This window comes from Argopecten irradians, chromosome 1 (assembly GCF_041381155.1).
Source record: "Argopecten irradians isolate NY chromosome 1, Ai_NY, whole genome shotgun sequence".
Taxonomy (NCBI): domain Eukaryota; kingdom Metazoa; phylum Mollusca; class Bivalvia; order Pectinida; family Pectinidae; genus Argopecten; species Argopecten irradians.
This window is the reverse complement of record NC_091134.1, coordinates 31,684,391-31,711,814: the sequence shown is the minus strand read 5'-3', so window position 1 is coordinate 31,711,814 and position 27,424 is coordinate 31,684,391. Positions and strand designations below refer to the sequence as shown.

The following is a 27,424-nucleotide window of genomic DNA, read 5'->3' as shown; positions in this document are numbered from 1 at the left end:
GGATATGCCTTATTCGTTTTATGGATTTTTTTCTTCAAATTTTACATTGATTTTATGCATGGTCTTTTATTCAGATCACGTGTTCATACAGCATTGGTTCTAGTTTAATATCATATTTTACAATAAAAACATGCATTAAAATATACAGAATTAATATTATTTTTCTTTATTTGTCTTTATGCTTATTGTACAGTGGAACCCTGTTCATACGAACTCGAAGGAACCACGAGAAACTTTCGAGTTATCCGAGTGTTCGAATTAAGCCAGTTATCAAGTCTATTGACAATATCTTTACTTATACTTTATTATTATAGGCATATGCCGACATTCTATATTGTATATGTATATATATAGCCTCAATAATGAAACTAGTCTTGTCCGTTGCTTTACATGTAAGAATCGGAACACAAGAAGGTCGACATGTCCACTTCTGAATTCTGACAGTGTCTGTTGCTCATCGATGTTTCCAACGAATCTGAATGTACCTAGATACAGAAATTCCAATGTGATGACTCATATTGTCGGTAACTATTTTTATATTTGGTTTGTGTTTCAAACCACATCAGGGTTATTTTTTCTCGATTCTGAGAAAGGTACCCAAACCACTCGCTTGATTAGGAGGCATCAACAAAGCTGTGAGCATGACGTACATGTATATATTTCTCGGAAGCTTTATTTTTAGTTTAAATTGTAAACATGTTACCTGCTTCAAATGTCTAGTGTGGTTGGGTGTTCTACGCACGCAAATCGACCCGCTATCATGTTTATTTCAAAAGGAGAAAAAGCATTAGGAATGTTAGGCGTTTAGTATAAAAGAGAGTAAAATAATAATAATAATATACTATAACGTTTAGAAGAATATTGATTTATTGATATACCGCTATAAATTCAACTTATAAACTGTAAAACAATGTACTTGTCATTGATGATTATCTGTGACGAAAACTTCAGAACATTTGCTCTATAATAAACAACTCTAACACTAGTAACGTTATAGAAATATACTTTATTGCAACATGAAACGGGTAAGATAGATTCGCATTTTTGATATACCAACTATCGTTCAATAGATTATCTGAAAAGCAAACTCGATAAAAGATTCAGAAGACAGAATTGATCTCTTGAACGTGACAGTCCTACCATTAACTTTTGTATTTTGTTTAACCATTACGTATTCTCGACCTCACTTGCGAGTCGAGGTTTTCAACAAATACCGTAAAAGCTTTAATCATTCACGCATAATGATAATTTCGTGCAACGACGCAATCATAATACGCCTATTTCAACGAAATAGACGAGTTGCCATCTTGCTATAGCGTGAAAATGCACTATACATACCACGATTCAATACACAAGTTTATATTGCTGATTTCCTATCTATATCGCCAGACATTATCTTTAAAAACGCATACTTAAACTTTGAATTTTGATCAAGGTCACGCTGGTCTAAAACACTCATTTACAAACTAAGGGGAACCATCATGATTTCTGGTATTCGAAGGGAAGAAGAGACATAAAATATAATAAAAATTTTCATGTTTAAATTTGTTCCGTTTTGTGACCTTAACAATCTTAATACACAAATGTCTTGCGCACTATGAAATTAGAGGTAGAATTGCTAATATTTTGTAAATGTTTACACATTATTTTAATCATTAAAATAGCGTGTACTGACGAAAAAATATTGCATAGATAACAACCGCATTTGTATAAAAATGGAACCGTGAAAAACGGATAACAAAACCTGAAATCTTTTATACGCATGATCATTCCAGCAGATACATTTAACCATATGTAAAGTACACAAAAGTAACGGAATTTCAAAACCAATATCAAATTTCAGTAAAATAAAAAATAGTCATAATAATAGAAGCATAAATAGCTTTATTGAGTAGCCTACAATATTCAAAGTAATAACATGAAATAGTGATAAAGACTAAGTTGATCGTTTGCAACTGGGCTTATATCTTTTAAGGCTACAAAACATGAATTTCCATGCACCTATTAGACTTTTCTATTACATACATGCTTTTCTGATGACCCGTGTAACTTAAACAATAACTTCAAAAGACAGCAAACGAACAACAACAAACAAAAACAAAACAAAAACAATACAAACAAAAATTAAATGGATTGCTAAAATTAATCTTGAATAACATAAAAACTATACAAATATTTATAAAATGCGTTCAGGAATAACCCATCTCCTTGACAGCAAGCTTTCCCTATTATTTGGTAAATAATTTGTTACGATAGCTGCAAGTTTCCTTGTTGTTGGACAATCTACAAGGTCCATCCTCCATCGATGATGTACTCCTTACCAGTGATGTAAGACGCCTATAACGAACAAAAAGGTACTATAAACCACTTTATTCCCTGAGAAATTAAGTTTATTAGTCAATATTGTCGTAATTAGTCAACATTGTTGTAGTCAATATTGTCGCATTTAGTCAATATTGTATAATCTAAAAGGCAGTCATCTCTGAACTGAATCAGAGGATGACAATTATGCAATTTGTAATTGTCGTCCAAAAACAACCAGAAAAAAGCTGAAGCAAGTCATGGAAAACCATATCCTAATATGTCCAATACCATATGTTTCGTTGTAGATGCAAGAATAAGAAAATGAAAGGATTGGCTTTTTATTTGCTTTCTGATAAATTTTCCGAGTAGTATTGAATTCATATAGAAATGGATACCATTTATGTCCCTTTGTCTTGGAAATATTTTATAACACCTGTACTACCAAACCATGTTTTACATAGCATGTAAAAACAATACATGTGTTATAACGATTAATATAGATCACGTAAATGATCCAATGTATATGTAATGAATAGGTGGGTAGTTAGCGTATATAGATTTTTCTCTCGACTGTTAAGGTAAATATCACGTGCTGCAGTACAAACATCATGAATTTAAGTTGATATCAGACACTAGTACTTACTTCACTGGATGCTAAGAAAAGAATAAGGCTTGCTATCTCTTCGGCAGTGCAAAGCCTCCCCATTGGTTGTCTAGCCATGAAGGTTTTACGGGCCTATAAGACGAATATTTCACATCTGCTTTTTACAAATTCAGAATGATTATTTATTCAATTGTAAGCCACAAGATATTATTTTTATTTATTACATTTTCATGTGGTTCTGAAAATAATTGATGTCGATTTGAAACTTTAAATTTAAATCAGATTTGATGACACATGGACACCACTATAATGGGTACATATGGACACAATACCCGAGTGAATGAAGCAAAAGAAAAAGATCATTTAACAATCAAATAGACCAACGGTATAAAGTAATCGAATTGGAAAATAATCCGCATGTCTCTTAAACAATATGCCTTGGAAAGGAAACGTCAATCTAATATTCGACTCGTTAAAGTTTGACTAATCGAAGCTTGACTGTAATCTAGTCATAGAGATATAACTCATAGCACCCGTCACATGAGATGCGTTAATCTTGAATACATAGGAGACAATCCTTAAATAATAATAAATAGTTGCATTTCCGAACTATAACGCACTTAAAACACTTATATCGCCAAAGGTTAGGAGATTCGGTCAGGTAAAGACATAGAAGATTATGCTGTAGAATGTTTGTCTGCGAATCAAACAAAAAAGCAACACATCAAAGAAAAGAAGTGGTCACGAGTTGGCGAAAGTGTCGTTTATTTAAGCAGTGAACGTCTTTCAGTTGGCATCCATAGCCAATATGAATGCAAACAGGCCAGAGGCAAATTCCATGAAGCGCGGTAGCGCTTCATGTTGAATTTGCCTCTGTCAAGTTTGCATTCATATTGACTATAAATGCCAACTGAAAGACGTTCAATGCTTATATTTACATTTGGTTACAATTTTATGATGAAATCCCAAGGAATTTTGTATCTTTAATGAAATAATCATTCGTTATCGTCATGGATGGAACAGCCATTTGAACAGTCGTCTTCCGTGATCGCTGGCACGGCAATTGTGACGTCACAATGATAATGACGTCATGATAAGCGCTTGAAGTTCATTGTCTATATGACTGCCAACTGCGTTTGGTAAGATTACATAGTGGGACTGCAGTGAAAATGTAAATATATACGAGTATTAAGTTATACCTCTTCTGGATCCGGTTGCGCCTGTATCCGGTCGTGCAGTGACGGCGTGTCAACGGTTCCTGTAACATTTTATAAGCTTGCTTAGGAGTCTGACGTAATGAGAGCTAGTATTATAGTTTTTTGGAGTTTGATGTCTTCTTTGAATTTTTTTAATAATTTCTTTTTGTTCAATAATTACTTATGTTACCCTATGGCTTCCTAATCATGTGGATCACCTAGAAATGCCATTGTCAAGAATAACAGGTAAAGTTAATGACGTAATAGCTGTTATTAAAACCGATCTTTCTATCCTTACAACTTTAATCTTCTTAATTTTCTTACCAGGTATATAAAGAACTATTGCAGTTTTCTTTTGACAAAGATTCCAGAAAGATCTCATTACCAATTATCAAACGAATGCACATAATGATGTAAAAAAAACTAAATACTATCATTATTGTTTAAAATAGCTCTAACTTCTCTTTAACTTTTTTTTGTTATTTTCATCTTATTCTATGATCAATGTACTCTAAATTGAAGTTCCGGTTCAAGGGGTTCTTACAGAGAATCACATAGATGAAGCACGGTTTGCGACGTACTACAAAGATATAAATACCGTTTTATTTAGTTCTTAATCATCTTTTATCTTTGTTTTGCCATGTCGTTCAATGTTGACTATATATTTTAAAACTAATTGCATGTTTAAACGAGAGAAACAACACTTTACAAATAATGGTCAATGATTGTCTTCACTATATTGCGAAATAAATATCCAAGATATGTTTGTTGATGTAGTTATTTTCAGACCTACCAGGGCATACGGGGATACAGCGGATACCGTTGCTTATGAAGTCTCTCGCTATTGTTTTACTTAGTCCAATGACAGCTGCCTTAGACGCGCTGTATACGAACCGATTCGGAGGCCCTGTGAAACAGAGATTAATATACCCGATAAAATATCAGAATAGCATAGAAGAAAAATATTTATTATGTGTATGTAAGTAGCTTCATCCGTTAACTTTAATTATCAGCCAAGTCCCATAAAATGCATTGACACCACAACTGGCTTGATATTGCGCTTGTGCACTAATTCATTGCCTAAACGCCGAATTCTTCAGGTAGGTGTCATATGGCAATCGTTCTTCTTGTATTTAACATACACGTGGGGTAATACATTGAATTGTCAAACGAAACTATAAATATATAATAGGAATAAAGAACCTTTGGTTGGGTCTATATATGTAAGCCTTCGGTCATTATTAATTCTATCAAAGGCGTTTAACATTATATGGACCTGAGAAAAAAGGTCGATAATTGATGATGGTCAGAAGATATAACCGACTACCAACCGTGGATGTTGGAAGCCACTGATGACATATTGATGATAGCACCTCCGCCGTTTTTAATCATCTGAAGTATAATATATATAAACAATATATATAATTATGTCTTCATGCTCTTAATTTGGTGTGAGATTATGTAATTCAAACTTATCAAGTAATACTGAAAGTAAGGTTACTTATAATACCTTATACCTTCTCAAACACCAAATAATTGCCTATACATAATTTGAGTAAATCGCCATTGGCATAGATTTCCAAGTTTTTAGTAGAAATATATTGTGTTTATCACGGCGCATTTCAAATAAATATGCATTCATGTACATGTATTGGGTTACAGAATGTTAAAATTGTTTTATTGGGAACTTAAAAACATGTCTAAAATTGTACGAAAAAACCCAACAAATCCATTAAAGTCACATAAGTCGTTTTTAATCAAATGAAAAGATCAAGTTTACATATCAGGAAAATTGTGTAAAATGCTCCTATTTATGGTCATAAAATTATCAAAATAATATTAGGCTAAATAAATTACAGAAACCGCTTAATAATAAACCTGGAAGCACCCACAAAACTTAAGTGTTCTCCATGATGGAATCCATAAACTTTTCCAAGAAAAAAAATTCAAAGCCATTTAAGAGCATCACTTAAAACAGAAAAATATACATATTTTGAGACAGTCTTTGAGATATGCCCACAGCAGAATAAACTAAAGATAAACATGTGATAAATATTTATTAAAGATGCTCCACCACTGACAAATGGTATTTTTTCACTATCAAAAACAAGGGCAGACGATTTAGTATTTTTCTTCGGGTACAAAAGTTACTTACTTTACATCATTACCACCATTAAAAAGTTTGAGCTTCTAATTCTACTTCAAGTTAAAACTATGAAAAATAATTAGTTGCATCCCGAAAAATTCCGTGGCACAATATCTTATATGAAATAAAGTAATGATTGCGCATGCAGCAAAGGCGAAATAAATTATTTTATGATATTTTTTGTGTTAATTAGGCAGATATCTACACGATTAAATACCAATTATTGTTCAAATAGTGAATATCATTTATGCTCTGTCGGCGGTGGAGCATCTTTAACTAACCATAAAATATGTTCTATGAGTTCCTACCTTTGGGATAACACGTCGACAAGTCCTGTACATGCTCTTTACATTAAGATTAAAGCTGAAGTCCCAGTCTTTCTCTTCTACGTCCAGGATGGTACCATGATGTACAAACCTGTGCATGTTAAAATAATCTACTATGAGTTTGATTTTTCCAAATGATACGCAGTACACAATGGTTATAAAAACTTCCATAACGAAGAATATCTCGTGTTGTCGAGAAACCAGCTTACACAAGTTGAAATAACTACAAGTACAAGCACATAATGTACTAAACATAGGAAAGACACTCCTTACACAGCATTCACCCTTAAGACAAATTTGAGTCCTACTTTGACGGGAACAATTCATTGTGAAATTCTAGGGGTGAATATGTAAAACTATTGACACTTCATTTGTTTCATGTGAAACTATTGACCCTTCATTTGTTTTATCAGATTAGGAATTACATTAGAAATATTGCTCGTTTTATAATTGCTCGCTTAAGCCATGTCAGTAATATCAGGTAGGTATTGAAGTCAGTATAAAAAACCACCGATAGTTCGCTTCAACAAAATAAATTATAAGCATGTTTATACATTGCTATATCTTACCCCGCACAGTTAAAAAGAACATCTACTTTATCTAGTGTTTCCATGAAACTGTCCACAGCCGCAGAATCTGTGACGTCCAGTTGTTGTGTCTTGATACCTGCCAAATACAGAAAAGACACATATACTCTATTTAATCAAACGTTTATAGGACTTTTGACACATTTCTTTCGGTGACCAAGAAAATAATTTAAGCCCCGTCCATAAAACTTAGCTTACCTTCAGTTCCGGAGAGTTCGCTGAGTTTTTCTCCATTGATATCAGTGGCAATAACTGTAGCCCCTTCTTTAGCAAAGGCCTGTCAACCAAAGTCAAAATGTTTACTCATATCCGCCACGCAGAAAACAAAAAGGAAATATTGATCGTACAGACCTCTCAAACAAAAGTCAAAACAAATATTCCAAATGTCTGGTACACTGAACAAATACGGAAATAAAGGAATATCTCCATGTTTCGAAGATACAAATTGTTCCAAATACCTGACACCTAAAGATGAAAGAACCAGGTCGTAGTTGTGGTTAGCAATGCTTTAAAATCCGGTGCTTTAGCCAATGGTATTCAGTCCGATAGTCTCGGTATCGTAGACTACTGTACCTTAGCTAGCAAAGTTGGCATAAAGGTGATAGATTAATTTTGACGAAAAAGCTCAACTGGTTTTGTTGCAATATGAAAGGCCTCTATAATTTTGATAGTGAAATACTTACCAAGGCAGTGGCACGGCCTATTCCTTGTGCGGCCGCGGAAAGAACAACAACTTTTCCTTCAAATCGTCCAGGCATTTTGGTTTCTTACTACAATTACAACAAATGCACATCAAATTTAACACGAGGTTGAAACATGCTTAACAATACTCAGTCTAAACAATATGTATCTCAGAGTAGATTTTCCATATGGTCGATATTCCATCCAATTGATTCAACGTTGCAAGGAAGAAGTGTTCATTATATTAAGACGTACACCAAATAGATCTGCAATTCAATTCTCATATTTACGAGTACACCGTGTTTGAGATTCTAGTACTGTGTGCCATAAAAACGCTGAAATACGTATGAAGAGAGGAAACGATAAATGACATACTGGATTAGTTTCATCTGTTAAAGATCCCCAATACCATTTAGACGAGACAGCTCTTACATTTAGCTGACCAGTAATAAAAACGAATTATTCAGGAAACAACTGGTCTTTTCGCGTTTAATCTTGAGAATTATTAACGCGGACATAAAATCAAAACGATTTGGGATTCCATCGTTTCTTTTTAGCGTCTTTATACGATCTATCATAAAATAACGAAGCTCATTTCAAGGACAGTCATGTCGTGAATGTGTGTGGAACATGTGAAAAGGTTTCGATATCTACGTAATATATCTACGTAATGCATTTAATTCCTTCCTGGCTCTCCTTCAGGTGTCATCCCACTAGTATAACTATGGTTTAGTTTCTGCTTATATGATACTGAAATGTGGAAGGGATGGGAAAAGCAGGAAGTTCTACCTTTAATACAGTGAAGGTGGCAGGCTAGCTATTGCTGTTTGCTGCTGTTAGACTGTCTGCTACTCAACTTCTAACCCATCTAGCAACCTAATAACATTTCCAGCAAGTTGGAGAAAGCGCTAATTTTCCTTTCAAAATCATCCTATATAACTATACAATGTGCCGTCACTAAGACGATAGCAGCTAGCTACAAAGTGGTGTCCAAGTTTTGTCTCGGTGAGCTTTCCACCCTTTACGAGTATAGTACAATGCAGAGGCCGATTTTTACCGATTTTTAATCTAGAGCCTAAAAACGTTCTAAAAAAGTCTGTGGGCACTCTGGTGATTCCATAATTATATGAACTGTAACTAATTCTCAGATCTCTATGTTCTCGCCCGTACATTGTGTATTGCGCTAATTAAGGTTCTTAGAGTTGGTGCGCGAGGGTGAGAGGTTACCGGGGGAAAAATAAGACGATCAAGCAACATGCTTAAACAAATCATTCAATCATTCAGGAAATGAATAAAAAAACCATCATGCTTAAAAATGAATTTTAAAATACCTATCGACCTATCATCCTAGGTGATATCTTGTTGTAAATATGGTCGCGTTACTTTAAATTCACGGAGGTTCTGTGTAATCAGGAGATGACAATATTGACTGTATATACATGCATATTATTATGTCTCGGTACTCCGGATCATGATATCACATATTTTAGTTGTCTGTTCGCTAGATTACTACTAGAGCAACAAACCTCCAAATATAGCGTAATCCGTCTACACGGTAATAGATATAGGTTTATTAAATTTATTTCCATATGTTCGTGCTTTTAAAGATGCTACAAAGCTGATGTATGGTATTTTTTCTCTGTCAACAAAAGAATCAGCAGAATTCTTAGTTTTCTTCAGTTACAAAAGTTTCTCACTTTACACCATTACCGTAATAGAAAAGTTGAGCTTCTTATTTTACTTCATGATAATAATATTAAAGATTAATTAATTGCGTCCCGAAAAGGTCTATTTATCTATGCAGTACTGATTGCGCATGAACCAAAAGCAAAATAAATTATTTCTTATGTGTTTTTGTGTTAATTTGACACACATATATATACACAATTTGTATCAATTATTGTACAAATGATAAAAAAAATATGCTCTGTCGGCGGTGGAGCATCTTTAACAAAACACACTATTTTTAAACTTCAGTTTATGGTTAAAACATTGCTTTTGATCTTGTCATGCGGCATGTATGCATGTTTCATGAAAGAAGCCCAAATCATCTTATACGATTATATAAAAGTTAAATGGATTAGTGGTTTAAACTTGACTTGATTTTAAGCATTAGATGGGTGTATGCAGTGCAATATAGTCTTGTTTGATTAAAGTCTTTAAGAATATATTACATGTTATGATACAAATCCATCTCTCTGAAATACATGTAGCCCAAATAATTTTATGTTACATCGCACACTTTAACAACTTAGTTATTCGTGGCATCTGATGACGTAAATGCTACATATTCTTTCAAGTAAACGTATACAATATGTAGCCCGCTCTTTGAGTCGGGCAGGATTATTATTACTTCTCTATATTTCGCCGGTATAGTACCATTCCCAATATCCTTAGGGCTTCCGATCGGCATATATGTACAGAATACGTCCATATGTTATTTACGATAATAATAACTTCATGGCCCAAGTTAGGACTTGGTAAAGGCCCTGCATTTTATTTCAATATACATGTAGATTCTCTGGTCAAGACAGTTCTCCAATGCCTATGCATGCATGTCGTCTGCATTTCCTGTCGTAGAGGTCTTCATATTATAGGCCGGAGGCCTCTCTGACCTATCACATTTTTAAGTCTTCGGGTCCGGAAGGTTTTGGAAACAGCTAGGGTTGAATTTTAGTTCATGGTATTTCCAGAAATTGTTCAGTCTACTCTTGAAAGAGTTGATGTTTTCAGCATCGACTGTATTGTCTGGTAATGTGTTCCAACTGTTGTGTTTTCTAATATCCAGTCTACAGTTACTCTTCAGTAACTTATATTAGTTTCCACGAGTCACAGATCTTTAGTTGAAGTTAAACAGGTTGTCGCGGTCACAATGATCTATTTCATGGACTATTCTAAACACTTCAATCATGGCTCCACGGAGTCGCCTGTATTCTAATGAAGGAATTACTAACTCTAATAGCCGTTCAGGATATGTTTTTTGAGCTATATTTTTTTCTAGCTTAGTGGCACGGCGTTGAACCCTCTCAGGAGTTGAGATGTCTTTTTTAGTCGTTGCGGCCCAGGCTGGAGAAGCGTATTCAAGGTGGAGTCTGACGAGTGAGTTATACAGCTGAACTAAAATGTTTTTGTCCAATATTTGAAAGATCTTCTAATGACTCCAAGGATCTTGTTAGCTTTTTTGTCACTGTTGTTTATATGGGTACGGAATTTTAATTAATTTCGAATCGATTGTCACACCGAGATCTTTCTCCTCATTAACCGTGTCAATGTTACAATTGTTCATCTTGAATACCGGGGGGCGGGGTGGTTTCCCAGATGGAGGTGTTTACATTTACTGGCATTAAATTTCAGTTGCCATATTTCAGACCACTTATGAAGATAGTCCAGGTCATTTTGTAGCCCATGTTTGTCAGCTTCATTATTTACAACCGAGAAGATCTTGGTATCGTCAGCAAACAGCTTCACAGCATTTTTCACAACATCCGGTAAATCGTTGATGTATATCAAAAATAGGGTTGGTCCTAACACACTTCCCTGGGGAATACCGCTGATGACATTGGTCCATTCGGACGTCGCACCGTTGACTATGACTCTTTGCTTCCTATTTGTGAGGAAGGATCTAATCCATCCTAGAGTATGACCGTGGATCCCATATACCTGCAGTTTCACCAATAACCTTTCGTGGGGCACAGAGTCAAATGCTTTCTGGAAGTCCAAATAGATTATATCGATGTTATTTTTATTATCCAGCTCCTTAGTCAAAATATTTAATACATCGATGAGTTGAGTTACACAGGAGTATCCTTTCCTAAAGCCATGTTGATGTTTGGTGAATAGGTTATTTGCTTCCATGTGTTTCATAATTTCATCAATAATATTTTTCCATTACTTTAGATGTAACTGAAATGAGACTGATTGGTCTATAGTTGCACGCTAAATTTTCGGGACCTCTTTATGGATGGCTGTGATATTTGCTGTTTTCCAGATCTCAGGAACACATTCTTCATCCAGTGATCTTTGGAAGATGGTGGTTAGTGGCTGTGATAAGATTTGAGATGTTTCATTTAAAATCTTAGGATGTATTCCATCGGGGCCTTGAGATTTGTTAGGCTTGATGTTCATTTGTAGTTTCTCCACTGATCTTTATCAATAATGATGTTCTCAAGACGAGACTGAATTGGTCTTTCTCTGAATTGAAGGATATTAACTGCATCTTCTTCGTTGAAAACACTGGTGAAAAAGTTATTTAATGCTGTTGCTATATCGCGGTCACTGGTATACATGTTTCCTTCGTCATCTTTGATGTTACCGATATTTCCGGTGGTTTTGGTTTTAGACTGAACATATTTCCAGAAGGATTTACTGTCTAATTTAAAATTATCTGCTAATTGTTTCTCATAGTCTCTTTTAGCTCGCTTTACTTCGAGACTTGCTAACCTTTTTGCCCGGGTGTAATTTTCCTTGTTTGTAGGATTCCCACAATAATGGTATATTTTTTTTCATTTTCTTCTTTTCTCACGTATGGCATTCATACTAGCATTCGTCATCCATGGTGTTCTGAAGTTCCTATTCTTTCCTTTACACTCTGGTATGTGATCATTTATTTCTTTGTGTATTATATCGGTAAAGGTAGACCAGGATTCAGAAGTATTTTTATTGGAGAGAACGTCATCCCACACGCATTCCACAAGGTCTTTGTTTATTTTTCGAAGTTTCCTTTATGGAAATTTCTTGTAGCACTTGTACTCACAGTGTTTGTAACACAGTTCAATCTAACATTGAATTCTAGGCATAGGTGATCGCTTTTACCTAGTGGGGGGTTAAAACTGATGCTGGAGATATCATCAGGGTCCTCGGTGAGGATCAAATCTAAAATTGAGGGGTGGCGTTTTCACGTGAACGTGTTGGCTCCCTGACATGTTGATGTAGGTAGTTATCTTTGACAGCCTCGAGGAACAATGTGGCTGAATGAGTTTCCGAAAGATTTATTGTTTCAGCGTCCCAGTCAATTTCCTTAAAGTTAAAATCTCCAACTATAACTCTCATGTCGTAGTGGCGTACGCCGTGTCGTTCAGTTGTAAGAATGTTGGTAAGTTCATCGATGCACTCAAATCGACTGCTTGGACTACGGTATACACATTGGAATACTAACCAGGTATTGTTGATGTTAATTTCCACTTCTTCACACTCTACATGTAGATATTGTTTTTGAATGGCCGACGAATGTAGGTTAGATTTGATGTATATCATGACTCCTCTGCCTTGATATCCCTTTATTTTCTTGGTGTGGAGATTATATCCTGGTATGTTGTACTCAATTTCCTGTAGATCAATATTATTACGGTTTTTGGGAAGTGATTCTGTTATGGCCATAACATCGAAGTCGTGTATTTTTGATAACGTTTCTAAATTACTTCTTTTATTCATTAGGCTGTCAGCGTTAGTGTAAAATGTCTTCAAAGATGCGTTTGTTCCTCTGGATGCCATAATAAGTTGTTCATTGCCCTCAACTTGGTGATTAAAAATAAAAGTCACTAGTATAACTGTGATGTATTTGATCCAGGTATGGCGGAGATATTTAGAGCAGAGCTAGATCCAGATTCAGTTGAATGATCGTTAACCTCACCAACAGAGCAATCTCTATTAGATTGGTTAGTTTCGTCGCTTGGAATTGGACCGATGATGGTATCCTAATTAAAATTTGAATAACAGAAAGTTGATACTTCTGCAGATTCTACGCTCTGTACTGTTATGTTTGGGCTTGTTATTGGTTAGTCGTTTCCACTATCTGAACTGTCAATAACCACGTGTTTTTTTTCATTGCCTCCAATTTGGATTTCCTTTTCTTTTTGCTTTCTTCAGGTTGTTTTGGGGTGAGATCTTTGACCACTATCACCTTTTTGAGATGGTCATCAACCTTTTCTTTTAATTTCCTTGATCCGTCTAACAGCGTTTTTCGTTGCTTTTTTGAGTTTAGTATGACTTTTAAGGCTCTAATTTTATTTGTGTCCCTGTTGCCTAGTCTGAAAGCAGTTTCGACGTCAAGATTCTGTATTCCGATAGAATTTGCTACTGTTTGGAGATTTTGTAGATCGTCTATCTTTCTGCTCTCACCACTCGGATTTGCTGACTCAGGCATGTTGAAAATGATCACATTCGATGATCACTGTTTTTGGTCGTCAATTTCTCCAACTTGATGCCGCAGTAATTCCTCGACTTCAGATTTGAGGTCTTTTGTCACTTCGGTCATAACAGTGGTTTTAAAATCTGTTTTTAATTCTTGTTTGAGTTCCATTTTGAGGCTTTTTTTTAACTTCCGTAACTTCTTTCTTCACTTCTGCCTTCACCTTTATGGCGATATCTTTGTAGATGGTGTCGATTTTACCTTCAAGATTTTTGAATCCAACTTTTGAATTCTTTTCGAGGTTACTCAGGCAATGTTTCATATTCTTCATGGAAGGAAAGCTTGTTTTACATGGGACACATGTCCACATAAGGCTGGCCAGCTGGCTGCCGTCCTGTAGCATCATGAGATAAACTTGGTGGGATAGTGACGAACAGGCGATACAAAAACTGGAGTCGCACATACTGCTCAGTTAATGTAATCCTCATCTCCATTTAGACTCCTTTCACAAGATGGACAATTTTCACTCCCCAGTCTGGGCCTCTTGTACACAGTTTTCCCCTCGGGGTTGATGAAAAATTTGTATTCATTTCCTGATTGATTTGGTTGGCGTAAATGAAATAGTGATTGGTAGACACACAGAGCAATCTCTATGTAATCTTCTACATGTATGTTACAGTCTGTGAGGCTATACACCTATTTGCTTCACCATACATATCATGACACCCAGTCTATGACTTTGAAAGTATTTATCGCCTGTAGTTTTATCATACCTAAAGTGTGTAAAAGTTATCTTTATCTACAAAGACTTACAGGCCTAGCTACTGTACCTGTACAGACTGTATAAATAATCCGCGCGGGTGCCTTAGATGCCATTGTTCAGCCCTTGACAGCACTCGAATACAAAGGTGGCTTTCTGAACGTGCTATAAAAAGCAACTTACCTGTCAACGTCAGAGAATGCAATAAAGACGCTGTGTACATATATGTACGAAAACAGTCAAAGTTCATCAACGGGAACGCCCACTCACTCACATGTTTGACCCGGAAGTACATTATTTGGATGACCTTTGCACGTTTTACGATTTAGCTGAACGTGACCATGGATTCCCCAGATTGTCATGTCCTATCCATTCAAAGCTCTGTCGTTTGTGGATATGTTGGCAATAAGAGTGCCACTTTTCCTCTCCAGGTGAGTGACTTTGTCCGTTCAACCGTTTCGGTCAGGGCACGTTTTCCCCACGGTCACCTTCACAGGATAATAATCTCCTTATAGATCTCTGTTTACAAATAAAACGTGGTAGGCCTAACACATCATGTGTCATAAGAACTGTAGAAAGTGAAAGTTGTTGTATTCATGCAGCGCCTGTCAAAGTGCAGAAGACGTGTTTTTTGTAGAATAAACAAAAATAAAATACTGTATGTTAACTTATTGCTACCATCTTGGACCTTTACATGGAAGTTGTAAGTTGTTATAGTTACATATGTCTTTCCCACATGTACAGTACATGTGAGTTATATCATGTACATGTTAACCTGTAGTGATAATGGATGTATGTAAGTAAATCTTATCATAAATAAAACTCCTTATTGATCCTCCTGAACTACCCATCACCATCAAATTTAATGCATATATTTACATGTACATTAGTTTATATACAATGTATAAATAAAATTTAGCTACATGTAAGTCTTTATGTAAGCACTTCTACTTTTAGTTTACATTGATATGTTACCATCCTTTGACATAGTCTGTTAAACCTGCCCTTTCTGCCCATATCATCAAGCAGCAAAAGAAAAAAAAAAAAAAAAACCTACCAGGAAATAATAAAGGCAGTTTTAGCGGACTATCTTTGACATATTGGTTTGGTATTTTGTATTATAACAGGTTCTTGGATTTGATGTGAGCACAGTGAATTCTGTCCAGTTCTCCAACCACACAGGTAAGCTAAACATACACTATATATTATTGAGTGGGTAAATGTATGATGATGGTGAATGAAAATGAGGAATGAATTGTGTGCTAATATCTGATGTAACTTTTACATACTGAAAACCTTTGAAACAAAAATACTTTATGTTATAAATGTGTACATGTATGTGATTAAAAATTTCCAACAGAACATTATACAGGTATAAAAATAGAAATAATTTTAATTGGCATATTTCCCACAGGTTACAAAGAGTTTAAAGGCCAAGTGTTGAATGCTGAAGATATGACCTGTCTCTATGATGGACTCAAAGTTAACAACATTCACCATTTCTCACACCTGCTTACAGGTAAATGAACCAATAACAATAGTTGATACTTCTAGGACAACCAGATGTTCTTTTCTGTTAGTTGGTCTTTGATAATTTCAATGGGTCCTTTTTACACAGCATATAAATATTAGATAAACTTGATCCAGTATACGTAGTTCTTAGGGTAATTAACATACATAATGTATAACATGTATACATGTAAAGATGTCATATATTAACAAAAGATTTAAAATATATGGTTTCACCAGTAATGCAGATAAATGATATTATGGAAGCAGTTAGCTTATCTGTGCAGTTACTTTCCGTTTTCCACCAAATAAGCAGCATCATGACATTATTTTGGTAATTATTGTAAGAGTCCCTTCCTCTGTCCAGACCTCAAGTTGATTTTCCTTGAAAAAAAATCTTCATAATTTAAAGACTGAAAATATGACTACATGTGCCACCTGCTATAGTAGTCATGTACTTTGTTTTGATTATTTTATTCTGATAGTAATTGATTTGTAACTTACTTTGCAATAATTTTAATTTGTGAAAGTTCTATAAATTTGTCCCATTAGGTGTGCCTCAATTTTCTCTGTTTCACCAGGTTTTATACGGTATATAAAGTGCCGTCTGCTGATCATTCACAGAAAGATTTTGTGAAGGAAGACACACACGGTAAATTGCACATATGTTATAGTGCTGCAAAAAATAGTAATTGTTGGATAATTTATAAATTCTATCACTGTGACTGTTGTTTGATTACATGTGCATGATATGTATTTCAGGTTATATTGGGTCCAAATCCTTCCTGGAAAAAGTCGGCGAGATTATCAAAGATCTACGACAAAACAACCCTAGCCTTACCTATGGTAATATTGTTGATTTCGAAATTTTTAGATTAGATATCAGGTTAATTGAATTACCATATTTAGAAGAGACAAAAATCCGCTGTGAATTATTCTCCTTGTCACCACGCACATGATCTGTATGCTGATTGGTCAATGGAAAGTATGATTTATGGATTTTTGTCTCTTCCATATATAGTAATTCAGTCCATCTAATTATCTATATCATGGACCATAGTCTGTTTCACCATGCATTTATCCTCTGATTTAAAAATCAATCCAAACTCGATGTTTGACATTGGATTAAGCTATAAAAATTAAAGCAGATTGAAAAGTCAAATCACTGTAGCCGGCATCCCTTCCTCTATTTTGGTGATATTGAAACAATTTCTGTGTACCTTCCTGAGAGGGAATCATATCTACATGTAATTACATTGATAACATTTCCTTTTGTATGTTAGGAAATATTGTAATCAATGAACATAATGCGTAAGATAACTGAACATATGGGAACAGTTAATAATATCTTTTTCAACAAATCTTTCTCAAAATACATTTTTGTTTGGAACTTCTCTTGATTATGACTACGTACTGTTGAAATATATGACAGAAATTGTACATGTGAAACATAAGCTGTTGTTTTCACTCTTTGTAGTTTGTGATCCAGTGATGGGAGATAATGGTAAAATGGTGAGTATTATAACAAAACGTTAAGTTGTTTTTTTTGCTGAGAATCTCATATAGGTTCTTCTGTTTATTTTGTTGCAATAGATACTAATAATAATAAAAGATTATGCTGACAATATAGAAATCTAAAGCCTATAAAAAATAGCATTGGCTTGTTCGACGAACTAACAAGATACATGTAATGAATAGGTACATCTATTGCAACCTATTATTGAATTGTCAGCAATAGGCTTTCCGAATGCTGACAAGCAAATCCTTTTGGTGGTTTTATACATATAGATTGTACAAGTGAAATTTAATATATATGATATTATAAAAATCTGTACATATCTTTACTGGGTGGTACATTGCACCTAATGAGGAATTTTCAAGTTGTGTGATTTTGTGAAGGAATCTATTGCTAGGTTGGCTTGAATGATGATTTATGGGTAAGTGTTGTACAATTTAGTATCTGATTTTCTAAGTGTAAATATACTGCTAGAATCATTCATTGACATAAAAGATCCCAAATCTAGAAATTGTAGACTGCACACTTTACACAATAACAAATTATTTAGACTATATACAGCACTTATAATAGCTCTCAAAGCAGGCATTGATTGTATTGTAATTTAAATCTAATTAAAATTCTTAGAGGGGATATTGAACATCAAATTTTATTTGACGATTGTAATTTCTTTTTATTAAAGAATAAATCCATAGATTGGCTTGACCACAATGTAATTTTTACTCTGTAATAATTAATATAACAATCAATATTTGCTTGCTAGGACAAATAACTCTGAATAATTACAAAGACTGGATGTGCAAGAAAGGTGATGGCTGGGTTTTAAAAGTCTTATTCATGATAATCTGGATTGAAGCAGATCATATGTAGTGAATAATCATGAAAAAAAGGGTCAATCAGATTACCAAGATGACCAGTATTATATTACTAATTGACCTTTAGAATTAGAGTTTAGAATAATAGTTGTGATTCCATGATAATTCAGGCAGTGAATGTGGTATGTATAAATTACATGTATAAATGGAAACCTTATAAAAGTTCATTATAATTACAGAGACATGCAAAAGAAACCCAGGAATCTTCCCATATATTCTGCCCAACACAACTTTCTGTCGATGCTGAACCTCATATCATTCATAACCCTCTTGATCCTCCTCCTTCCACCCTCATCCACCATCCCCAATCTCTCCAACTAATCCATCCAAATTCCCAACCTTTGCCAAGGTCCCTTATTGCCCTGCTAATTCTGTGCTCAACCCTCAGAAAGAGGTCACTAAGATATGTTTTACATAAATTGTTCAGTATTCAGGAATCCAGCAGCTATATTCATGACATTTCAAAAATTCTGATTATCAAAACAATACCGGTAGATTAAATAATGCAATAGCTTTATTTTATATTTGTACTTGTAGGATAGCAATATTTTTTTTACAAGTTGTAGGAAAAAATAAGTCTTGATATGATAACACAATATTTCATAAGGTAAAATGTATACATTTACATCTCTCAAAAGACGGTTGTTAAAGATGCTCCACCGCTGACTAATGGTATTTTTTCACTATTAAAAACAGGAGCAGACAATTAAGTATTTTTCTTCAGTTACAAAAATTACTTACTTTACACCATTACCACCATTGAAAAGTTTGAGCTTCTAATTTTACTTCAAGTTAAAAATATGAAAAATAATTGATTGCATCCCGAAAAAATTCCGTGTCACTATATCCTATATGGAATGAAGTACTGATTGCGCATGCACCAAAGGCGAAATAAATTATTTGATATCATTTTTTTATGTTAATTAGACATATATATACACGATTAAACACCAATAATTGTTCAACTAATGAATGAAATTTATGCTTTGTCGGCGGTGGAGCATCTTTAAAATATATTTCAACAATTTATCCACAAATTCAGATTTGATATAGCTATTACCTGCATTAAGAAAATTCAGTTTTCATATATTTAAGTACTTTTTATCACATTTACACTGAAAATAAGTTTCTGATGGAAGATTTGAAATCAATACAGTATCAGACAGTCTGTTACAAATTCATTCATATTCACAGAACAGTTGTTGTTACTTAACGCATGACTGACTGCATCATATTGTAGAGTTTATGTACAGGTTTCATGACAACATTTGACTTTATTCTATGAAATGTATTCTGTATGTATACATTAATAGTGGTTTTAAATAAATTTTGTCGCCTGTTGCATTGTAATTTCCATTCTTGTAGCGATATTTTAACTTGATTGAATAAATTACATTTTATCATATATTATTGTACTCTGAAATTATAATCACTTCAAATATATTTAAATAGAACAAATACATAATAAATTTTGGCTGCATATAACTAGGTTACTATAAATTGGTATACACATATGTACAATTGCTTTTACATAAGTAAGTATCCTAGATATTAAAGAACAATATCGTTTTGGATGCAGTAAAATTTTATGTTGCAGCTGATATGATTGACTTGATTGGCTGGTTTTGATTTAGTTAATTGAGGTAAACAATAAATGAAATGTCTTCTGACAGGAAAAACTTTAATATTTGAAGATTTTGCAAATAACAATAAATATTTTGGTCGAAATTTCAGATGTCGATAAAAATTGGTACTGTTGTTAGATCAAATTTCAAAGATATTATTTTAACAATACCTAATGTTTACGGTAATTGTGTTGGTGTGTTTTTAATTAACATGGAAAATAACATAAAATTATTTATTTTGCTTTTGGTGCATGTGTAATTAGTACTTCATTACATATAGGACATACGGTAGTGCCAAGGATTTTTTCGGAATGCAGTTAATTATTTTTAATATTTTGATCCTGAAGTAAAATTAGAAGCTCAAACTCAAACTTTTCAATCGTGGTAATGGTGTAAAGTTGCTAAGTTTTGTAACTGAATCATCAGCAGTGAAGCATCTTTACATAATTGTTATTAAATATTTAGCTGCTGGAGAATATAGTTACTGTCGACAGTAATAATGTAATATCTACATATACTATTTTATATTTTTAATGAAGTACCCTCAATGTTATATTGTTTATACAGGAATTGAAAGATATTTCTCTGGAAGTAACGGCCAGTTATAAATAATTGTTTCAGTACGTACCTAAAGAGCTACTAGAAGTATATCAGAAAGTTATTGTACCGCTAGCTGACATCGTCACACCGAATCAGTTTGAAGCCGAGTAAGTGTTCTATGATAATACAACTCATATCCCTACAATAATTTTGACAGTATCAAAAATTTCAAGTAACAAGTTTCAATGGAATTTAAAAATTTAATTACAACAAAATTTTTGTCATGATATTATATATACACTATGCATATCTTTAAATACTTTTAAACAAGCAGCTAACTTAAATGTGATCATTTACAACTGAAGATACATTTAGGCTCTTCTGAATCAAACTCTAGACCCGTTAATTATAAAATTTTAGGCGTGAATAAAACTGATTTTAATGACTAGCAAGTTCAAAGTGTCAATCTAACGTGGTAGAATGTTACAGGTTGTTAACAGGTGTGAAGATAGAAACCGAGGCAGATGCATGGAAAGCCATGCAGATCCTCCATGACATGGGACCAAAGACGGTGGTCATCAGCAGCAGTGATCTCGGGTCAGAGGGCACGATTGTAGGACTCGCCAGCTCCATAAAGAGTAAGGACACTTTATATTGCTCATTTATCCCATCCTTGATACTCCAGTTGTTACTACAATGTATAACAGACATTATGTCCACCCCTGGACAATCTCATAGTAAAACAGAAGGCAGCTCAGGAAAAATTATCTGAACCAATCTCAGGACTGCAAAGATTTCCTTTCAAGATTACAGAGAGAGCGATGCCCAACTTCAAAGTCACAAAGCCAACCATAGTGTGCTGTTATATGGCTCTTTTGATGTATATCAAAGGACTAAATTACTTGTTCTGTTCTGTCACCTCCAGTTTACTATAGTTTACGGTGGATATAACATCAGTTACAGTAACCCCTGGATATCGAGGATGCATAAATCCCAGAAGACACATTTAGACTCTTCTAAATCAAAGACAAGATCAGTAAATTATGAAATTTTAGGAATGATTGAGTTCACAGATTCTTTTTCATGATTTAGGGATTATTGAATATAATATGAATAGTAGATATATATAACAACATTGTTTTTAGCTTACCTCTATGAATGGTAAGAGAGTTTATGCCAATTATTCAGCATAATGCTATGAAGAGGTCAGTTTTTGTATAATATGTACTATTAATTACCTCTCCCAGTAAGACACCCAGGAGGCTGGATTTGAGGTCCGCAGCATGCAAAGGTTAAGGCTGTATTAATCATATTTGTGCAAATGAGCAATGGTGATCTTTATTTACTAGTTACATCAATTGGTTGGAATAGACTGAACTCTTCAAAATGATTAACTTCTTCTCAGTAACCAAAATACCTAGTATAATTGTATTTACTAGTAACCTGAGGTTTGTATGCTTGGAAGAACATTTTTTAGTTTGTTTGTAATTACTAGTGAATGATTTCGACCTTCAAGATTGCAAGTGTAATCTAGTATATATATCATTAGTAACTTTAATTTAGTAATTACAACCAATGATTGCAGGGATTTGATATTTGGTCTGTAGCATGAGCTATCAAATTAGGTCCATTAGGCTTCTGATGTGTACATCGTTGCATGTTGTTCACACAGCTCAGTAATACAACATAGTGTCTATGTTAACTGGTCTACCACTTTAATAGAGTTTGCCCTACTAAGCCATTAATTTTCCAATCCCTAGTACAACAATTGTGATATTTTACACAGATGGGTGTAAGGAGCACTACCGGATCAACATGCCTCACATTCCCCAGGTGTTTGTCGGCACTGGTGATTTGTTCGCTGCTTGTCTACTGGCCTGGATACATAAAGACAAAAATCTAAAGGTAAACACTCAGGTCTATTGTGTTATATATATCAAACTATTATAATCTTACAACTAACTCTATTTCCTTCGATGTGTAGTCTTTATATCATATGGTGACTAATTTAAATCACCACACAAAATAAGGGGTCGTGGTCGCATAGTGGTTAAGATGTCCCAACATATTACCACAAGCCCTCCACCTCTGAGTCACGAGTTCAAATCTCATGTGGGACAGTTGCCAGGTACTGATTGTTGGTTGGTGGTTTTTCTCCGGGTACTCTGGCTTTTCCCCACCAACAAACCTGGCACATCCTTAAATGACCCTGGCTGTTAATAGGATGATAAACTAATAAAACCAACATTCATCTATTTTATTTTCCAGGTTGTTTATCTAACATTTTTGTTTTGTTAAAGGTAGCACTAGAGAAGACAGTGTCAATAGTCCAAGCAGTAATACAGAGAACAGTTTCCCATGCACTACGTAAGTCAAACCTACCTAAGTGATCACCTCTGTATAAAAACCACCTGCTTAATTCAACTACTTCCTCAGGGACCCACATTTTCAGTTTTAATACAATTTGCCCGGTGACTTTGCTGTGAAAACCATTTAACTGTATTTGTAAAGAAAACAAAGATGTCTTCAATAATATCTTTCAATTTCAATTCTTCGGCTCACAGTATTTTTTTTTCTATATCATGGCAAATCCCACCAATTTCCAGATCAGTCGAAATTCAGAATTTTTGAGCAGTTATTAGTATCTCCCTACAAACAAACATGGAAGTGGTTTTACCTGGAGACACTAGAATATTAAAAGAGTCGCCTTCAACTTTCAGTCATACTTATGGAAGCATTTTGGATTGTGTAATATCGAAAAAGAAGGGTTAAAATTGACAGAGAAAGAGTGGAATATTTTTACTTTTTGACCGATTAATTACGCATTTAATACATATCATGGTAAGTGTTATTTTTGTGAGACAAGTATTGTAATACATATCATATTGTTGTGGAAGAGTATCAATGCAGCACTAAAGGGCAGATAACTGTAATACAGAACGGCAATGACTGGATGAAATACATTTTTTTTTTTTTTTTTTGCTGTTTAAAGGTTTGGCAGGGAAAGGAAATACACCCACACCAGAACAGATGGAACTCCGACTGATACAGAGTAAAGCAGACATTGAACAACCAGAGATTACGTTTGAGGCTGTGGCTGTTTGACCCCGGTAGAAGTCTAGCTGTTATGTTATCGTGTAGGTTAAGTTTGGTAGTGACGGTATTATATTAATTACCAACAGAGAATGTTTTACTGTGGACTGAAAATCTGCTCAGGATGTTTTTATTGTACTGCATTCCACCAAATTACTGTAAGTCAACCAATATTTATGAAAAGTCATGCTAACTAAAAGTTATTGTCAGGGTATCCCAGGCATATGGTAACTATAACCATGATCATACTGGTGTATAAACTTTAATGAAGTCATATCATATAGCGATATTAAAGGGACATGAAGTTAAATAAACCACATATAATTGAGTAAAATACATACTTAAGATGTGTCAGATACCTTACTAAGTAATCTATATCAGTTATTGTGCAAATGTGTCAAATCAAATAATTACCAGGGGGGTATAATGGAAATTCCATCTTTCTGTATTTTGAACCGGCCTGGTAGAATTTTGTAAACTGAGTGTGATAAAAATAGTAGTGTTGAATTTTAGTGACCTCCCACAATGCACTGCACATATTAAATGAATGTAAACAAAATGTTGGGTCAAAAACGTGGGTGAAGCGAGCACAAACGAATTCTGATAGAAAACAGATTGTGTCAAGAGTCAGTAACGTGCGCGATTGGGAAAGTAGGTATATATAAATGAATCGCTGAAATGCAAGAGACGTGAGCAACTCCCCACTTTATACTTGTGTGATGTACATATGTGCAATTAGTCAAGAACCTCCCTTTGCGGTTCCCCTGTCGAATGAAAAGTCTCGTTTTACTTTTGGCTTATCATTCTTACGCTAAATACAAATTGTTTTATAACAAATATGGCTTAAACTTCATTTGTCAACCATCGTAAATTAGAAAATAATCTTCAAATGTGGAAAACTAATATTCCTTGTCATGTCAGCAAGTTTGTTGTTCATTATAATCGCGCTCGGCAGCCATTACAGTACAACCGAGAACCCGAATTTCGTCCGTTTTCAGTGTCATAAAATTACGTATTCTGCAGGCGCGGATCCAAGGGGGGGGCGGACCCGGCGTACGCCCCCCCTAAAATAGGAGAGAGAAAAAAAAAGAAAAAGGAAAAAGAAGGGAAAAAGAAAGAGGGGAAAAAAGGAAAAGAAGGAAGAAAGAAAAAAAAAGAGAAAGGGAAAAAATTAAGGAATTAGATAAAGAGTGAGAATTAGACAGAAAGCTCCATTTCCTACCTTTACCGTTTGATGTTATCATTTTAAAATCTAAATGTATTCGACTTTGTGGTTTATACTACTCCAACAATGTTAGAGGTATAGCACGACGAGACACTTTTGATCATTACGTCGTGTCGCACATCAGAATTTTCTCAATATCGAGATCTAATATTATTGGATTAGGTACATACATGCATGAACATACTTGTATCCAGGCACAATGGAATAATTTTTTTTTCGTGTAATTTAAGGTTTTATCTCCATCGCTTAAAAGGTACAATGTATATAAATCCCTTCAAGTATTTACTTTTTCCAAAAAAAAACCCCGATAAAATCCCAATATACTAGATAATTTATTGTCATTAATATTCAATATTGACAGGTTATATCTCGATATCCTTAGCAATAAAAGAAAAGGGGGAGGGGGTGGGCGGAAGGAGTTGTAGCTGGCCATGAGTCTTCGCTGGTTGACTATATGTCATGCCCTTCGTTTTCCAGGTTGTAAATGATATATTACACATTTTTGAATCAGCATTAAAGTCCTGTATTAAATCCGACTATCAATTCACAAAAGTGTGCGTACTTTCAAAACGCCAGTTACAAGATCACTACTGACGCCGAATGCTTCTAGAAGCCTTTTGTTTGTCCTAAGAAAATGTGTGTAAAGAAAAAAGTGGAATGCGACAGAAAATGAGAGCTTCTAGGGTCTGGGTGCACCCCATGGCCAGATGCCTTCCTTTTTTGTTTCAATAAAAACATATCTTAACGATAATGTTATAAGATAGGCAAACGATGTTAAAAAATTAATGCACATGACAAAAGGCTCCCTATTAGAAAACAGGATGATAGCAATGGTTCCTGGCACCGTATGGCCATAGACAAGACCACTAGCCTTCTTTTCTTTCATTGTCCAATACACGAATTATGAAGATTGTGTAAGTTAGGGAAAATGAATTATCTAATCTGACAGATAATGTATAAAAGTAAAAGCTTATATCGTTAAAAAAGTTCACATACACTTTCATTAGTCCTATAAAAACCTTCAATAGGCGACCCCTAGCTGCAATATTGTAGCTCAAAAGACTTTTAGACTGAAAATGGTGTCTTCTTTAGAGCTACAATTGTTCCCTATTACTTCAAAACCTTCAAAAAAGTATGAAAAACTGTGCCCGAGTGATTTTCGGAGGCAGTGCTCCACTACGATACATAGGGACCAATTCGTACCCGGCCTAAAGGCATAGTAGGCCGGGTACGTATATTCGTTCTAGGCGGCCCCCAGACCCCCATCCTTTTCTTTGCTTCGTGCCTCTATGAATAGATATTCAGATTTTAGGCAGTGCAATTCTGTAACTTTATATTCAAAATATGACATTAGACGTCAAAAATAATAAACGAACATTTTTACATGGCTTCAATTATTTTTTGGAAAAAGTGTACATTTATTCGAGGGCTTCTGGGGGCCTAGGCGGCCCCCACCCAGACCCCCGCCCTTCTTCGCTTTATGTCCATATAAATATTAAGATTTTGATATTGCAATTCTGTAAGTAAAAAAAAAATTAAATCAAAACTTCAAATAAAAAATATGACACTTGACACGAAAACCATAAATAAACATCCTTAAATGGCTTCAATTATTTTCTGGAAAATGTGTTCATGAAATCCTCAGAATGCAGGATTTTGCACCATTTATTCGAGAGCTTCTGGGGGCCACCGCCCAGACCCCTCGCCTGATTTGTTTTGTCCCACGCCCCCTCTAACCTCAAAACCTAAATCCGCCCCTGTTCTGGTTAATATTTTTGTCATCAATTTTGGGATTTAGTTTATAACATACAAATGAGTCAGTTTGTAGGTTCATTATATCATATTTTTAAACAAAACTTTGAGTATTTCTATCATATAGTGTCATAATTAGATTAACATCAAAAAAATTTTTACATTTTTTTTCTATAAATCATGAAATCAATTTATCAAATTTTTAGTAAAATCCCAATAATCCAGTAAATTATTACATTGTGTCTTATTTTGAACTACATGTATATTTGAAGAAAAAAAAACTGATATAAGAAAATATTTTATATTTTTTTTACTATATTTTTGAATTTAATTTTTTTGAAAAATGAAGGGGCTTTTGTCCTCTTTTCCATTAGTATGGAGGGGCTTTTGTCCAAGGGGCTTTTGTCCTAGGGGCTTATGTCCTAAGGGGCTTTTGTCCGGGGGGGCTTTTGTCCGTACCCCGTATTTAATATAAATGGTTTTGTATCACGTACAGTACTACGATCTGTAATTTATATCAATTTAAATGAAGTCTACCTAATATGTATTCAAATTATA

General features: G+C 34.4%; 2 protein-coding genes across 6 annotated transcripts; one reads left to right on the top strand and one right to left on the bottom strand.

The window, feature by feature from the left end:
* Positions 1-986: 986 nt before the first annotated feature.
* LOC138324162 (dehydrogenase/reductase SDR family member 6-like) lies at positions 987-15,055 on the bottom strand. 4 transcript variants are annotated; one of them, XM_069269249.1, is made up of 10 exons: positions 14,915-15,055; positions 7,847-7,933; positions 7,362-7,440; positions 7,146-7,242; positions 6,559-6,667; positions 5,436-5,496; positions 4,898-5,011; positions 4,108-4,166; positions 2,948-3,040; positions 987-2,337 (listed from the first exon to the last, which is right to left on the bottom strand). In XM_069269249.1, the coding sequence occupies exons 2-10, from the start codon at positions 7,919-7,921 to the stop codon at positions 2,284-2,286; spliced, it is 741 nt and encodes a 246-aa protein (XP_069125350.1). In that variant the 5' UTR covers positions 7,922-7,933; positions 14,915-15,055; the 3' UTR covers positions 987-2,283. The 4 variants fall into 4 exon arrangements, with proteins under 4 accessions (XP_069125350.1, XP_069125352.1, XP_069125359.1 ...); XM_069269251.1 differs by having other exon boundaries at positions 14,802-14,922; XM_069269258.1 differs by lacking the exon at positions 14,915-15,055 and adding an exon at positions 14,785-14,875.
* Positions 15,027-24,833, top strand: LOC138324144 (pyridoxal kinase-like). 2 transcript variants are annotated; one of them, XM_069269232.1, is made up of 11 exons: positions 15,027-15,162; positions 15,859-15,913; positions 16,146-16,250; positions 17,003-17,086; positions 17,718-17,752; positions 18,154-18,177; positions 20,878-20,963; positions 21,286-21,434; positions 22,583-22,701; positions 23,097-23,163; positions 23,789-24,833. In XM_069269232.1, the coding sequence occupies exons 1-11, from the start codon at positions 15,073-15,075 to the stop codon at positions 23,899-23,901; spliced, it is 927 nt and encodes a 308-aa protein (XP_069125333.1). In that variant the 5' UTR covers positions 15,027-15,072; the 3' UTR covers positions 23,902-24,833. The 2 variants fall into 2 exon arrangements, with proteins under 2 accessions (XP_069125333.1, XP_069125340.1); XM_069269239.1 differs by lacking the exon at positions 18,154-18,177.
* The last annotated feature ends 2,591 nt before the right edge of the window (positions 24,834-27,424 follow it).

What these genes read in the sequence shown, in the direction of transcription:
- LOC138324162 (XM_069269249.1), bottom strand. Translation starts at nt 7,921, where the DNA reads ATGCCTGGACGATTTGAAGGAAAAGTTGTTGTTCTTTCCGCGGCCGCA. An exon ending in AGTGGCTTCCAACATCCACG is followed by an intron (nt 5,012 to 5,435) that starts GTTGGTAGTCGG and finishes TCTGTTTCACAG; the next exon opens with GGCCTCCGAATCGGTTCGTA. An exon ending in CGCAACCGGATCCAGAAGAG is followed by an intron (nt 3,041 to 4,107) that starts GTATAACTTAAT and finishes TTCGTCTTATAG; the next exon opens with GCCCGTAAAACCTTCATGGC.
- LOC138324144 (XM_069269232.1), top strand. Translation starts at nt 15,073, where the DNA reads ATGGATTCCCCAGATTGTCATGTCCTATCCATTCAAAGCTCTGTCGTT. An exon ending in GTGCCACTTTTCCTCTCCAG is followed by an intron (nt 15,163 to 15,858) that starts GTGAGTGACTTT and finishes GTATTATAACAG; the next exon opens with GTTCTTGGATTTGATGTGAG. An exon ending in GCTTGAATGATGATTTATGG is followed by an intron (nt 18,178 to 20,877) that starts GTAAGTGTTGTA and finishes TAATTGTTTCAG; the next exon opens with TACGTACCTAAAGAGCTACT.